The sequence below is a fragment of the Homalodisca vitripennis genome, chromosome 1 (genome assembly GCF_021130785.1).
Source record: "Homalodisca vitripennis isolate AUS2020 chromosome 1, UT_GWSS_2.1, whole genome shotgun sequence".
Taxonomy (NCBI): Eukaryota; Metazoa; Arthropoda; class Insecta; order Hemiptera; family Cicadellidae; genus Homalodisca; species Homalodisca vitripennis.
The window spans coordinates 189,229,879-189,246,665 of record NC_060207.1 but is presented as its reverse complement, the minus strand read 5'-3'; the positions used below and the strand labels follow the sequence as shown (position 1 = coordinate 189,246,665).

Here is a 16,787-nt window from a genome sequence, read left to right as displayed (position 1 = left end):
TTTGATTACGTTACCATGGCAACTTGCTTCTTGCCATAGAAGAATCTATAAACACTACGTAATGTTTTTCCATAAAAAAAGTTATAGTAGTATGATACATACCATTGCAAGCCTGGGTTTTGAAAATATACTACAGTTTAATGCTCTTAGGCTGGATTGATATTTGATGTTTAAATTTCACATAAATATAGAATATTAGTTTCTTACGATAGCACTGATATTAAAACTATTATTGAGGGTCTTTACTTTAATCATAAATTAAAAAAAAAAAAAAAAAAAAAAAAAAAAAAAAAACTGGCAGACTTCCAATGATATTTCTCATACTATGCTGTTATAAACACGATATAGAACAACGTGATAAATACATTAAATTAAACAAAGTTTGCTACAGTAAAATGTTTTGTTACATGTATAAAATGATTGTGTACCGTGAACAACTGAGAAACTGATATATAAAAAACGGAATTCTACATTTGGTAGGATCTTGGCCTAATTCTGTAATTCTACTTAATACAAGGTAGTCAAGTACGTCTGTAAGAGAGAGAAAGACATATTACATATTAGTTATGTCGTTAATGAGATTTTAGGATAACAATTTTCACATAAGAAACTCATACTTCATTACAATTCCACATACAGTCTAAAAAGGTTTTAAAATATCTTGATGGTATGTCTAACATAGTACTACACAGATTACGTAGATCACAACTCCTTTTCTTTAACTTCATTTCCTAAGTATTAAGTGGAATGACCAGGTTACGATAACGTGTAATAGAGTATTTACTGGCATTCACAGTTTTAAAGCGTTTTGCTTTATATCTACCATTCAGTGTCAAGGTTATGCTGGTTAAAACTCTCATACTGCCACACTTCAACTACTGTGACGCTGTGATCAGTGACATGACTGTTGAGCTTTCGGACAGGCTTCAACGTGCTCAAAACTATCGTATCAGATTTATTTTCAATCTCAGACGTTATGAGCATGTGACTCCATTTTTCAAACAGCTATCGCTTCTGAAACTTCAAAAACTTCGCCAACTTCATTCTTTTAACTCTACATTCAGTTATCAGAAACAAGTCACCTGTTTACCTGTCCGAAAATTTCAAATTTATTTCCGATATAAGTGAGCGACCTACGAGAAGGAGATCCACGTTACTCTCAATTCCTGTTCATCGATCGAACTTCTTCAGTAGGTCGTTCACTGTTCAGGCATGTCGCCTCTGGAACTCTCTTCCTGATGATATCCGTATTATAGAAGGTCGAGCTCGTTTTGGGGCGGGGGTCAGGGACTTGTTGCTGGGCGGTCTGTGGGGGTGACGGGTGGCGGTGCTCGTGGCGTGCTTGTGGTCAGGCTGTGTGTTTGAGAGAATGAATGTAGCAATAACAAGAAATTATTTAAAAAGTAAATTGTTAATTTAAGTTTTAATTTATCTTTGTTTGAAATTTTTCTACATATTCAGCTGATAAATTTGATTTTTAATTATTACATAGTAGTATATATTCTGGTTAAATTTAAATTTAAAATGGAATTTGTTATAGTTTTAAGGTCATTAAATGTAAATATGTATATATATATCTGTATATTATGTGAGGTTGAGTGGTAGAGAGGGCTAAATAGCCCTAACTCCGCCTCTTGAATAAAGGCATATTTCATTTCATTTCCTCTATTCGTCGTTTTCCTAAGTATTAATTTATACTTACCAACAACTATGAAACATTTGCAAATTATTTTGATTCATAAACAGAAAACCCTCGTTCAAGTAAACAGTTATCGTCTAAGTAACCTTCTCCCTACAATCTAGAAACTATTTGAGAAAATGGTAATTAAAGTATAGATATATATTTAAATAGTTCCTCGCTTATATCCAGTCATCACTTCGGTTTCTAAACCGTTCACCAACTATTGAGAGTATCAGAAGATACTACACAAGAATTGAAACAAATCATACCAATGTTGTTTTAGACCTATATTAAGCGTTTGATCGTGCACGATAAAATTTTATTTAAATATAGAGATTATAAGGAGTTATTTGAGGACAGGATATTTTAAGTTAAATTTGATGGAGTTTTATCTTTAACCAGATCAACACAATTTTATATATATAATTGTAAATTACATTATACAAAGTTTTATTTGAAAACAGTGAAACTATGTGTTTTACAACATTTTGTTTCTAAAATTGCAGAATCATATTTTTTTTATATACAAACAAATTTATTTGTTTTGTACCTTAGAAAGAAAATATTCATATTATCGAATTGAGTCTAACAAGATTTATTTTTCTACTAAATCACTCTTCTCTATTTTGTTTATACTCTATGGCCTTGCTCTTGAAACTGCAGTCTGCTGTCCGTTATAATGACTTTTTTCGGAGTGGCTATATGCCCGGTCACCGGTCTTGGTTTTAAAGAACGGGAACGACTATGACGTCACAGACTGTGACGCCAAAGGTTTTGAAGTAGCTCTAGCACTGTGCATTGTTATTAAATGGCGGGTTGTAGAAAGTTTAGTTCTTTTGACCAGTTGAAAACTTTTATCAATAATTAAGAAAATACGGATCATATTCAATTAAGAATAAGTGATTCGAGATATGCTACATACTTTAAACTGTACCAATATCCCTTCTATAAGAACTTACAGTCCTGCTAAAGTCCGATAATACATAAGTGATTAATAATAAACTATTTTTAATCGGTAAATGAAAGAATTAATTTTCAAATATCTCAAGACGAGAGACTAATTTCCCTCTTACCACTTACATACAATAAACAATGAAATCATAACCATTTGAGTGTTATTACTAAATAAAACAAATGTTCCAGTTATTTTATGCTATTAAATGACATACGTATTTAATAGGACAAAAATTATTTATAATTAATTACATATGATTTCTCTTAATGATTATTAATTAAAACATTCCAGTAAAATTGCGAGAAACAAAACTATATCTTAATGAACCTTAATGAACTACGAAGTGTAGATCCTGTCACATGGTTAATTTTTAGTTGTATATTTCTTCTTTTTAATTTATTTAAGCATACAATTTTATTACATTACCGTTCAATACATTAGCAATGCATAATATGCAATTAATAAAATAGTCTACAAATTGTGTTTTTATAATATTTCTAAGGCAGTGGTGTAGAGGTGACAGTTATGGCTGCCCTTTCGTTACGTCACGGTTGACGTCACCACTCATCGCCCGTCTGTCTAATCTACAAACGGTAGCCGGCCATATAGCCACAGCGGACTTTTTTCAGTTCTAATTTCCCATTGTAATTGGTTTGTTATGAATTTGCTCATTGCTGCTATAACCTTACCATAATCGACATTATAATGTTAAAGGGTGTAAAGCATGTAATTTTGGTGTTATCTGGTAAAGGTGGAGTCGGAAAATCCACTGTTAGTGTTCAACTTGCTTTATCTTTAAAAGAATTTGGTTATAAGGTGAGTATGTTATCTATCTTACTAGTTATAAAAATCATAACCAAAGTTGAAAATAGGATGGTAAATGTTTAGAAGCTCCACTTTGCATGTTTGCTCAATTTTTGATTGCAAAGTATTTAACAATTGGGGTAGGGTACGATATGCGGACCCGGTTTTTTATATCGAAGAATATAATAATCGATACCTAATATTCACATCTCAAATCCTAGACTAGCTATCAATCGATATAAAGTATCTGTAGTCCTCAATAACAATCATATGTTTTAAATTAAAATATGAATCTAAAATTTACATTGATCAAACAAATTATTATAACCAAAATTAGGAAAACTGGAGATGACCGTATTTGCTCCTCTCACAGTTACAGTTGTTTCTTTCCCACAAATTTCACATAATGGGTTTTTCCGCATGAGTCCAACATGTTGAAGTCATGAAAAACATGTCTTATCATCTTCTAAAGCAATGTCGTGTAGTTTTCTAAATTTGACCGTCATTTTTAATAATCTAATGTTACTTATATAATATAATTGAAATATTACATTAAGAGTATTATTTGAAAGTGTTTACAGCTATTGATATAGATTGTTTAATTAATTGTTAAAAATAATTAATCAGTATCGATTGATTATATCGATGGTTATGAAAAGTAATTAATCAGTATCGATTGATTACATCGATGGTTATGATTAAGTAATATCATTTGCCAATTTCGATAAAAAAAAACCGGGTCCGCTTATCGTACCCTACCCAACAATTGAATAGAATAACAATATGGGGGAGACTTTAATAAGTGGCCTGGCCTGGCTTACACTTGTTATCCGATTGCTATTATATCTAACAATTCGATATATTATCCAACTTCGATGTATGTAAAAATCGTACACAATAAGAGTTATAATAAATTACCGTAACAAGAAGAATCTTGTACATTAACAATTTTAAATACACTAATTCAGGTAGGGTACGATAAGCGGACCCGTTTCTTTTATATCGAAGAATATAAAATTACTGATACTTAATATTCACATCTCGAATCCTAGGACTATCAATTAATATAAAAGTATCAATAGTTCTAAATAACAATCATATGTTTTAAATTAAAATATGTACTCATTTTTTAATTTTAAAATATAGTATATATAAATATATATAAGTATATATATATATATATATATATATATATATATATAATTATATAGTTTTCCTATATACATATTAAAACTCATAAATAATTATACACATGTAATTATATATTATTACGTGTAATAATAATTATTGTTAAATATATACAACATAATATATATATATATATATATAAATATAATACGATTACGTGTATTATTTGAAAGTGTTTACAGCTGTTGATATAGATTAAGTTAATTGTTCAAAATAATTAATCAGTATCAATTGGTTATATCAATGGTTATGATTAAGTAATATCGTTTGCCAATTTCGATATAAAAAAACCGGGTCTGCTTATTGTACCCTAAACCAAAAATTCTATAATAATATCACTAAACAACAAAACCAACTATGGCCTAGACTTAAATATCAAAGAAACCTTACAATATTTATAACTTGCCCAGCTTGATATCAATAAGTAAATGCGTTAGTGTGAAATGGAGGAAAGAATTCTTCCCATATATTACTAGGAGCCAAACCTACATGTTGAAGCTACTTAAACAAATCTCGTCACTTGTGAGAAATATCTTACATATTTTCCTCATATTCACTGCCATTTTCAAATTCTTAGAATATTAAGTTACTTCTTGTTGTTTATTGTTTACATTAAAATTACAATAACTAATAAGTTGTAATCATGTGATAAGTTAAATAAATTATTGTAATATCGAATTATCCTTCGAATAAAAACAACCGAACCATTTGATAATAGCAATAGAATAATAAGTGTTGGCTACTTATTAAAGTCTACCCACAATATGTATTGAATAAAACTGAGGAAAGACTTCAGTAACCTCAAGTTTAGTGGTAAGGAAACTCTGAAAACACTTACCAAATTGAACCACTTGGCTCACATTTGTGGTAAAACTTACTTATCCAAGGGCTAATTGGGTTGCAATATAATAAGCTGCCACCAACACATTCGGATGATGATTAGCTTATCGAAAGATATGGAATGATCAATATTTTAGACCATTCAAAGGACTGAAGGCAAAATGGGTCCAAATAACGTAATAGATATTTCAAAGAAAAATATGGTTTGACTAGTTTTCAATCTTAGAAATTAATGTATAAATATTAATATACATTATACATTTACAAATTAAAATATAATTAATATAACAACGAAACAATAACACTTATTTACCATATGTATTTTCAAGGATAAACGTGAATGCTTGTGGAAAAAAAGACAAGTACGTCACTGCTCTTGCTGCCATTAGTCAATAATGAAATACACGATTTTAATCTTGAATTTATTTCCAAACACGTTTTTACTTTGAATAAATTTTGAACAATGATGTCGAGCTGAATTACATTTTAGGCTTTAAAAATGTTAATAATAGAGAAGCTATACTTTTATATGTAAAAGAAATGTAGTTGTTTAAGATTACATAAAATTACTAAACTTTACTTAAAGTTTGTTTGTGCAGCGTTGTACTTACGATTACTTTAGCCAATCTGAAATAGTATTTCTGCAGGTACTGTTGCCATAAAAACTAAATTCATTAATTAGAATGTCATAATTTGTTTGATTTAAACTAAAATAGTACAATGATTTTGGTATATTTATAATACCAAATTTAGAATGTTCAAAAAATTTCTTCTTAAGTGCGTTTTTTTACAACATCGTGTTTGTTCTGACTTTTATCTGATTTCCACCTTTAATTCTAGTTTGGCACTCCTCACTACACAAACAGAATACTCTGGATTTTAGGAGCTAACTCTTTTTTTGGAGCCATTTAAGATATTGTTCAGTGTTTATAATAAACATTTTGAGCCAATGCATATTCATCACCATTTTTTTTTATTGTTGGCACTAGCCTTCTTCTACATAAACGAAATACCAACATCTGGTAATGATGTCACTAATCTAAATAAAAAAAGCTGGCAATGATTATTTATGAATATCTATAGGTCAAATGTCGTATTTGATATTATAGATGTTTGATAATATTCCGATTGTGTTAGTGGCCGCTAATTGCCTTATCTAAGTGCCAAATGCCCTACCCAAGGGTTTACCACCCTACTATATTTTTTTATCTCTTGTGTGACTTATTAGGTTGGTTTATTTTTTATTAGGGCAGTTGGCACTTGGGCAGGGTAGGTTGGAGCGCATGCATGACAGCAAGTGGTTAGGTCAGGTAAGTTTTTGTTCTTTTTCATAAGACCAACATATGTGACCTGAGTAGTTTAAGATACAGATAAGATTTTTATTCTTTTTCATGAGACTAATAGCCTATAGGTACTGTGGTATTATCCAGAGGCCACTATTTTTTTAACAGTTTAACTTTGACCTAAAACTACTTTATTAGAAAGAACAGTCTTTATTTGAATTATTGTGAAAATTATGTGTGTGTGTGTTTATATTTATGTGAAAAAAAAAGAATTCTATGATTTTTTCCAACGTTGCCTTTTAAATTTCTCCTCTCGTGAAACTCTCAAGGATATTTGTGAGTCAGGATGAAATATGGCATAATTCTGTGTGAACTTACTAGTGAAATTCAGAGCTTCAATTGATTATTTGTCCTGCAGAAAGTGGTCGTGCGGTTTATTTGGGGTTATGTTTTAGCCCTGAAACTCGTTGAAAAATAAAGAGAACTGAAGATGGATTTATGATACATAAGCTTTTTGTATTCTACTCAATTCCAGAGACTGATGCTATGTGTATGAATAACATTTTTACGGTGTTTGATTGTTTATTCCAGGTTGGAATACTAGATGTGGATTTATGTGGCCCCAGTATTCCCTATCTTCTTGGCTTGGAGAACCAAGAAGTTCATCAGTGCAGTGAAGGATGGGTGCCAGTATATTTAGATTCTGACCAAAAACTTGCAGTTATGTCTATTGGATTTTTACTAAAGTCTAGAAATGATAGTGTAGTATGGCGTGGACCAAAGAAAACAGGTGAGACAGTCAGATTTGAAAAACTCATTTATTACTTCTGTGATTTGATTTTGTTTTTAAATAATTATAAAATCTATTGCAGGTTAAGAGAATATATTTTATTATTGGGTTTGTTAATATACTTCATAAAGTGTCAAATTTTGTAATACTGAGTATTGTGTTTTTCTTCCATCTTTCTTCAACACGAAACATTAATGAATTAATTAATGATTGTAAACAATTTTGTTGTCTTAAAATTGATTCAATTGCTTTTTATCAAAATTAGTTAAATGTATTAGAGTTAAATAAATGTAGTTAAATATTTACTAACTCCTTGATTAAATGTTATCAAAACTTAATGTTAAATCAAACTTTTCAGTTATTGATGTTTTCCAATCTTTTTTATTATAAAAAATAAAATGTCTTATTGTTGAATGATCTGAGGAAGTAGAATATGGAGTACTAATGGACATTTGATTAGACCATGTAGTTTCTACTAAGCAAACAACAATTCATTATAACTGTTATGATTGTATAATGTCCTAATTTTATTAGAATATAAACTTGAATAACCTTACAACTACTGTAGATGTCCAGCCATACATTAAAAACTGTTTAGGTTAAATGGTTCTTTGGCTAAAAGTGCTTTTAGTACCAGTTTCTGTTGGTTCAGTTTAGATTGATTCTTAATCAAGTTACTGAAATATTACAAACAACATACACAAAAATAATACTCAAGATTGTGCTAGTTTAATACAATTATCAACACTGCAAACTATGTAAAATTACAAGTGGGTTATTGTGAATATTACATTGAGAAAATTACATTTGTCATTTCACAATTCACTTCTTTAACCCTTTTTACTGCCGGACACCTTTTTTTTAGTTTGTTGAAAAATGCCGGGCTGAAATTGACTAAAATGTAATGATTTTTTAAAAAAATCATGGATTCATTATTTTTTTATCATAAATTGATAAACTTTATCTTGTTTTTTTCCTTATAAGTTGTAATTTGCTACAAAAAATAATTTAAACATTTTCTGTCCTTAAAAAATATATATATTATGTCATGAAACAAAAATTTTAAATAAATAAAAATTATTTTTTGAGTTTGCACTTTAACAACTATATTTAAATATTAAACCACCACCATAATTATAATTTTTTATTGTATAGTAATTATATATAAACATTCCCAAAAAGTTTTAGGAACATACCTTGAAAAATACTGAAGCTGTGATGAATTTTTGAAATTGGTGCAATATCCTCGAATTTCAAGATAACACGTTTATTGATACATAACTTTACACTATATCGCTTTATAATACATAAATCACTTTATAATACATAAATCACTGTCCATTGATATGAAAATATAATACATAATAGAAAATTAAAGTTAAAAGACACTTTGATCAATATTTACAAAAATATATATACATTTTTAGGTTCATAGGCCTGCTGATTAGCACTTGTGTTCCCCAAAACTTGTGGGATGAACACCTTTTTTACAGTTTTTGCAGACAGTCCTGGTTCTCTTCCTCTTCCCTCCAGTACTCATTTTATTAATCGTAAAAATATGTAGATTTACAAATATAAATGTCAAATAAAGTGTAAAACACGAAACAACACAAGTGGAACTCACAACTAATGAGATCGACCATAACCTCATCAAACCAAACTCGAGTTATAACCAAAGAAGTTCAGTAACAAAAATGGCTTCCATAGATTATAAAACCTGTTTTCTGTGTGTTGTCCATATAGTAATGAATAACACAGCTGAATTTCGATGCATTTGGACAACATTGAAAACCAGTATAAAACAAATACGAGACGGCTTTTATAGCGCACGTTGGCGATTTTCGCACAAACGGCAGCGTGCGCAATCGCGCACGTCGGCAGTAAAAGGGTTAAAACTTCAAATTCTTACAATACCTGTGATTTTTATGTATTGCCCATGTTACCAAACTGTGAAATATAAGTTTTTTTTATTTATATTTTTTTACTTGTATGTAAATTTCAAGTTAGATCTGGTAAAAGTAAAATACTTATATTTCTTAAAATGTTCACTATGAATGTTGCACCATCGTTAAGTTTAATTTTTATACCTGTGTAACATTATTATTTTAACCTAGATTAAAATTTTTTTCATTATGTGCTTTCTAATTTGACTGTAATTTCCATTACTACTTAGTGGAGTACTGGCTGAATGTGACTCAGTGTGTGTTCTTGAGTCGTCAGCAAGTGCAGACTTTACAACTATTGTGTAATCTATTTGTAGGTAGTTTTTCAATACATAGCAACTCTTGGTAGCGATGGATGATGACCAGCTGACCCATCATTCCAAATTTAATTTTTATAAGATATGGAGAAATTGTCAAAGTTCATTTATTTTATGAAAAGTACATAACTAGAATAATTATGTACTAATGGAACTGAAATGCGTTGCATATGTGACAAGTATAACATAAACATTAAATTGTTGTGTAGATGTAATGCCGGTTTAACATTACAACACTGTGTGGGTGTGTATCATCGATGATTGAATCATTTCTGGTGGGGTGAAACCATCACTACATGCTAGCACCACAGTTTCCATTTCTTCACAATCACTGCTAAATAAAATGGCAATAAATATTCACACCTGAATAGCTCATCATGTTCGTGCTAAAGTGCACATTATTTTTCAGGAATGATCAGGCAGTTCTTAAATGATGTGTACTGGCAAGATATTGATTACCTTGTTATTGATACTCCTCCTGGCACATCAGACGAACACATTACTGTCATGGAAAATCTAAGGTGAGCTGTAGTGTTTCAATCAGTGGCGTTTATAGAAAATTATTTTGGGGGTGCTGACACATTGGATGGTTTAGGAAGTATAAAATACCATAAAAAAATAGAGGCACGGAGATCTTAACCCGGAAAATTGCTAAGCTTCAAAACCTAGTAAATATGTTGTAGTTAAAAAAAAAAATCATGGATGCAACTATGTTTGTCTTAAACAGGTTGGGGCTTAACACAGCTGCAGTTGTTGAGGGGGGGAGGGTGAATTATCTTAAGGACACGTTATTTGCTCAGCCAGTCGCTACAGCGATGAGGATTGCATTGTTCTGCTATTAAATATTGACCATTTTGCTTGGTTATTTATACACATTCATGGAACCATTTCGGTTGATCTTGGGTTTGGTTAATTGGAGGTTTAGTGTACAACATATAGAGTGTTTTGTGGTATTCAATTTAGACAAACGAACTTTCTGTGATTATATATGCGCAATAAAAATTATTTCAATAATTTTTAAATATATATATAGTGTGTCACTTACTCAAATAATTTTGCCCAGTGAACTGACTAAAACTTTTGTTTTAATAAAAAATTTTATATTTTATATTTTTGTCTGACTTGAAACATCCTTGATAAGCACCCCCTACCCCCCTTTGGGGGCATCCCCTCATATTTTAAATACACCAAATAGTATATCTATTGACCTAGAAATACTCTCTTAGTTTTTCTAAATTCCTCTTTCTATATGTTATCAGTAAAATAGAAGCTATTTTATGACTTCTCTATAACTAAACTTACACTGTTGTGACTTAACAGTAGATCTGACTACATTGCTAATAAATATTCTTATTGTCAGTTAACCTTACCTAAGGCAAAAGAATTTAATAACATTTGTAATTGATGGGGCACAATCAAGTATCGCATTTTAAAGATATATGTATATATTACAATCTGGAAAAGACATTACACGTCAATAATTTAAATATTCTAGACTATTTTTCACTATGTAAATAAATAGCATGTAATTGGTTGCTTGTTAAGGAATTACGGCTGTGAAGGAGCCATTCTTGTTACAACCCCACAAGCAGTAGCTATAGAAGATGTCAGGAAAGAATTAACCTTCTGCCGGAAGACAGGCATTCCTGTTCTCGGTGTGTTGGAAAATATGAGTGGATTTGTTTGCCCGCATTGTTCAGTAAGTATTAATTTTTTTATCAGTATATCTAAGAACATGAGAAGGGTCTCAATGTATGAAGCATTTCCGAAAAGTATATAATTTCAACGCAATGCCATTACATCGCTCCTTTGGCACAACACTGCACATGGACTTATTTATTTAGCTTCATACTGATGCCTTTATAGATGATTAATATTGTATTTACTGTAGTCATCTAAAATGTTCAACAAAATTGATAATTGTACTGACTGAAAGATTTGGACACCTGTTCAATTTTGAAGGTAAGAAATGTCAAGACAGTCAGATTGTGACAAAATTTAATATTTATATAAACTATATTTATATCAGTATATTATCCAAAGTGTGAATTGAGACTCTTCTTGCATTCTACCATTCTTATTTTCAATCAATAGCGATTTTTCTTTAAAACTTTTACTCACATTTGAAAAATAAAAATAATAAATAACACAATAAACAAGTAGTTTCAATCACACAATCTTAACATTCAACTATTAAGTATTGACTATTGATCAACAGTCATACCTTTGTTATCCGAAGGCTGATACCAACTAAACTGCTCTCACAGACAAAAATTGCCGTATTATATCACAAGATACACAAAAACAATTAATTTGTTTGTTCAATTTGATAAATTGGCTTCAAGTTACTTTTGATTGATACCCTAATCTTTTAAGCTATATTTAAGATTTTCTTAAGGAAATAGAATAAGCATTAACAAAAATTTCAAGATATTAGGAATTAACTGTCATTATTTTATTGTGACATTAATTTTTTAAATCTAATATCGTATATATGTAAAATTGAATGATTGAACATAATGTGAACAGTTCAAAATATATGTGATTAATGTATAAATGATAATTGCTTAACTTCAACATTATGAAGAAATTAAATGAAATTGGGTTGTTTTAGGAGTGTACAAACATCTTCTCCAGTGGTGGTGGGTCGTCTTTAGCAGAGATGTCCAAAGTTCCATTTCTTGGGAGGATACCAATAGATCCAAAAGTGACATCTGTTCCAGTGAAGAGCGAGTTAGGACACAATCCTACCTCTGTTACAGCTCAAGTTTTTAAAACTCTTGTAAAGTCAATAGTTGAGAAGAATGGAAGCTCAGATAAGCCCCTTGTTTCAACTTAAAGTAGCATAGTTCAGTTGTAAATAAAAGCATATTTACTAAATAAAATTTATATTTTTTAAGAACATAACCTGCATTACAGTTATTTCATCCTGTTTTTGAGATATGTAATGTACAGTAAGGAAATTCCACCTTGTTTATATTTTTCATAAGTGTTTTTTGTAGGTGGTTGTCTCTGTGTTGTCTCTGTGTACTGTGGTAATTGTTTTGTGGAAAATTAGTAATACTACAGTGTTTTTTTCCAGTGAATATGTGGTAACATTCAATATAATGCCAGTATTTAATATTTAATCAATTAATCTTAAGTTTTTATTAAATTTAAAGCTTTAAAATTTAATATGAAAAGCTAGTAACATCAGGATAACCTAAAAATAGAAGTAAATGTTGGAATATTTACATCAAAAGAAGCTTCCATCAGAATTTACATAAAGTTTTTGTTTACCTCATAGACTATTATTCACAACAGTAAACAAAACACAGCTTATTTTTTGACAGTTCATTTTTCAATATAAAAGATAAACCAGGTCTGGGGATTTACAGCAGAAGCAGGTAGAAAGGGCCTTATCACTCTGTTCTAACCTGTACCATTGGCCCAAGTGTCTGTTTATTGTGTACAAAGTTCAATGACTGAGTGGCTTAGTGGGTTAAGAAGCAGACACTGCACTCCAGGGTACCTGGTTCAAATCCTGGCAGTGGGACAATCTTTTTGCACATATTTAATGACAATTATTGACTTGTTCTTGGTGTTTTATTTGTTTACAACACAAATAGGGCCTGTTTTATTTTTCTTATCTGCTGTCTTCTTCACAGCTTTTGTTAATGCTGTTTGTTGAATTAATTTATATTGATTTGTGCACTTGACCAAAGGTGGTTATAATCTGGTTTAAATTTATAATATACAGTTCTGAGTTAAATGAGAGGACAGTTTGTTGGATTAACTTTTTTAAAGAAGCAACATTGATTTAAGATACATTATGGCAAAATATCCTTGTGGAGTGTGCGGTAGAAGTGTGAGGTTTTCTGCTATTTTATTTACTGGACTGTGCAGTAAATGGTTTCACTTAAAATGTGTAAATTTGAGCTCATCTGAAGTGAAAAATTTTGAAAAAGAAATTTCTTGGGAGAGTGGAAATGTTTAGATTGTGAGAATAACCTGGAAATAAAGGAATTAGAAACAGCTGTAATAAAGGAAAACAATGAAGAACATTTCCACAAGTTAAATGGTTCCTCTCTCGCTGACAAGATTAACAGATCTATTCTACATGAAAATGATGAATTAAGACAAGAAACTACATGCAGCAAAGGAACAGAAGTTCTCTTCACATATTGGAGCTTGAAGATAAGTTAAAAAGAAAATGAGGAAAACTATTGAATTACAGAAAACATCATCTAAGGAAAAAGAAATTGAACTACTGAGCAGAATAGAATATTTAGAGAAGAAACTGAAAAATGAAAAAGAAGGTAAAGAAACCCTTATCTTGATGGTAGAAGACCAGGCCAAGGACAAAATCACTCAAAGAGAGATGACACCAGAAAAATGTGACAGATGCAGGATCTATGCAACAAGAGACTACAAAAATGATAGACACTATAAGGACCCTAGAAAGCATATTAAAATCTTAGAAAATGACAATAATCTAGGTTATCAAGAAAAAAACCAATACAATAAAAACTGCGGGAAAATCCTCATACCTACATTCTTCCCCTCCTCTTGAGGGTAGTCCCAAACAGCAAACCCTCCCTGTTGCTAACAAATGGCAGAAAGTTTCTACAATTTGCGATCGTAAGCCACGCAATTATCACCACACAAATAAGAAAATAATAGAACCTGACTTTACTTCAAAAAATCCTTATGATGTGTTACAAATGATTTTTGTATTTGACAAGTCTGTTGAACAGGACTGTAACAGTGTAAACACCTCAAATGTCATCCAGCGTTCAAACCTAAAGAAAGCTAACTCAGTACAAGAAAAACCTCTCCACAAGTACAAAACCGTCAATAGCACAAGAAAACAAAAAATGCTTGTATGTGCTGATAGCCATGGGGCGCAACTTAGCTTTTCACTTGAAACAAAACAATCAAAATCAATCGAGGCCGTTGGTTTCGTTAGGCCTGGGGGTTTGGCTGGGCAGATATTAAATTATGATAACATTGATAGGGAGGAATTAGATTCTGAGGATGTTCTAGTAATAGCATGTGGGTCAAATGATGTGGCTCATAATGAGGCTGAGAGAGCACTCGGTCCAATTTGCGAAACATTGAAAAAATACAGTGATACCAGAATAATACTACTAGATTTACCTTTTAGGCATGATTTAAAGGGATGGTCCTGTGTTAATAAAGAAGTCATAAAATCAAATACCGCACTTGAGAATTTAAGTAAAAAATTTCCTAATGTTTCTCTGGTCAAGATTAGTAAAGCAGATAGACTTTTCCACACAAGGCATGGAAGACATTTGAATCAAATGGGAAAAGATTGGCTTGCAAAGAGAATCTGTGAGGAACTGATCAAAATAACTGAACCGGAACTGCCCTTGTCCCAGGGCACAGACAATGACCAGACGAAAGGATTACTGCCACCTTCAGCACGAGTAGAAGATCACAGCAACACAGATCACAGTATGCTGCCACAATGAGACCATCAACTCTACCATTGCTGCTGGTGTCACGGACCTTACATCAAGCCCAGAGCTACTAGTTGCGGAAGAAGAGGAGGAAGAGGCATCTTTAGGAAGATTCTCTAGCGTCAGCAATAACCAAGAAACCTACACTCTAAACTCAAGTGTTTGGCCTCCTTTAATACAAAAGTGACAAATAACAATGGTTATAACATAAGTGGAGGATGTAACTATGTGTACAAGGAAAAATTAACGGAATGTTGTACATTATCAGTGGATGCTGTAGACAAGATTTATAATGCTGATGGTTACGAAAACTATATTGATAATTTAGAAATTTTAGAGAATACTTTTGTGAACAAAACTAATTGGATAATGCATTATAATGTACAGGGTCTTATTTCTTTGGCTAAAATAACAGAATTACAAATATTTGTAAATAAATTTCCTGTAAGAATATTAGTTCTCAACGAACATTGGCTTAACAAAACTCAAATATCAAAATTAAATTCTTTGGAATGTTTTGAATTGGCTTCTCATTATATTAGAGAGAATGGTATCAGGGGAGGTTCTTGTATTTTAGTTAGAAAAGGCATGCACTTCACTGCTAGGGATGATCTGTTGATATCTCTAAAAGAAGATTTTGTTTTTGAGAGCTGATGCATTGAAGTTTCTGGATCCTGTCATGAGAATTTAATAATTGTTTCCATTTACCACAATACAAATGTTTTCCAATGTGGATCAGTTTCTCTTGAAACTTGAGAAGCTATTTAGGGCACTTAAAAAAGGAATCTAAAAGGAAGAAGATCTATATTATGTCAGACTTCAATATTGACACTTTGGAGTCCTGTAGAAATTACAATATAAGAAATAGGTTTATTAATTTATTGTCTGCATATGGTTTTGTAAATAATTTTAAAATGCCAACCAGAGTGACGAAAGAATCTAGATCTTGTATAGATAACATTACCACTAATAAGAGAGTTAATGAAAGTAAGTTGTTAAATATTGAACTAGGATGTCTGATCATAGGGCTTTGTTGATGTCTATTGAATACAGAAATGACTTGTCAGCACAACACTTTTCGACAAGAAAAAGAATTTTTTCAACTCAGAATATGGCTTGTATGGTAGGCTCTGTTAGTAAGAGTTCATGGAAATTTTGTGAGTTTAGCACAGCACAAGAGAATTTTAATAGGTTTCTAGATAGTTTTTAAGACATGTTTTGAAGTTTCTTTTCCTTATACATCTGTCAAATTTAAATGTGGTTCCCAAAGTGCATTTAAAAATAAGAAATGGGTTTACGAATGGGATAATTGTGTCAAGTAAGAAAAAAAGGGCTCTTCACAAAATGGCAAAATATAGCAATGATGTAAATTTTAAGAAATATATGTAAAAGATTATAAACATATTTTTAAAAAAGTTTGTGCTGCTGCTAAAAGAATGTATAATTGTAAATATATCAAAGATTCTGAAAATAAAAGCAAAGCTGTGTGGAATGTGATAAAAACTGAATTAGGTATGAATACAA

The 16,787-nt window shown here is 30.9% G+C and overlaps 1 protein-coding gene across 1 annotated transcript; it reads left to right on the top strand.

The window, feature by feature from the left end:
* The first annotated feature begins 3,279 nt into the window (after window positions 1-3,279).
* LOC124352938 (cytosolic Fe-S cluster assembly factor NUBP2 homolog) lies at window positions 3,280-12,708 on the top strand. The gene is made up of 5 exons (XM_046802672.1): window positions 3,280-3,452; window positions 7,343-7,541; window positions 10,211-10,322; window positions 11,347-11,500; window positions 12,416-12,708. The coding sequence occupies exons 1-5, from the start codon at window positions 3,342-3,344 to the stop codon at window positions 12,638-12,640; spliced, it is 801 nt and encodes a 266-aa protein (XP_046658628.1). The 5' UTR covers window positions 3,280-3,341; the 3' UTR covers window positions 12,641-12,708.
* The last annotated feature ends 4,079 nt before the right edge of the window (window positions 12,709-16,787 follow it).

Bases quoted from the DNA above. Each gene is read 5' to 3' on its own strand.
- LOC124352938 (XM_046802672.1), top strand. From the start codon at position 3,342: ATGTTAAAGGGTGTAAAGCATGTAATTTTGGTGTTATCTGGTAAAGGT. The intron at 3,453-7,342 runs GTGAGTATGTTA...TGTTTATTCCAG, and splicing joins TAAAAGAATTTGGTTATAAG to GTTGGAATACTAGATGTGGA. The intron at 11,501-12,415 runs GTAAGTATTAAT...GGGTTGTTTTAG, and splicing joins TTGTTTGCCCGCATTGTTCA to GAGTGTACAAACATCTTCTC.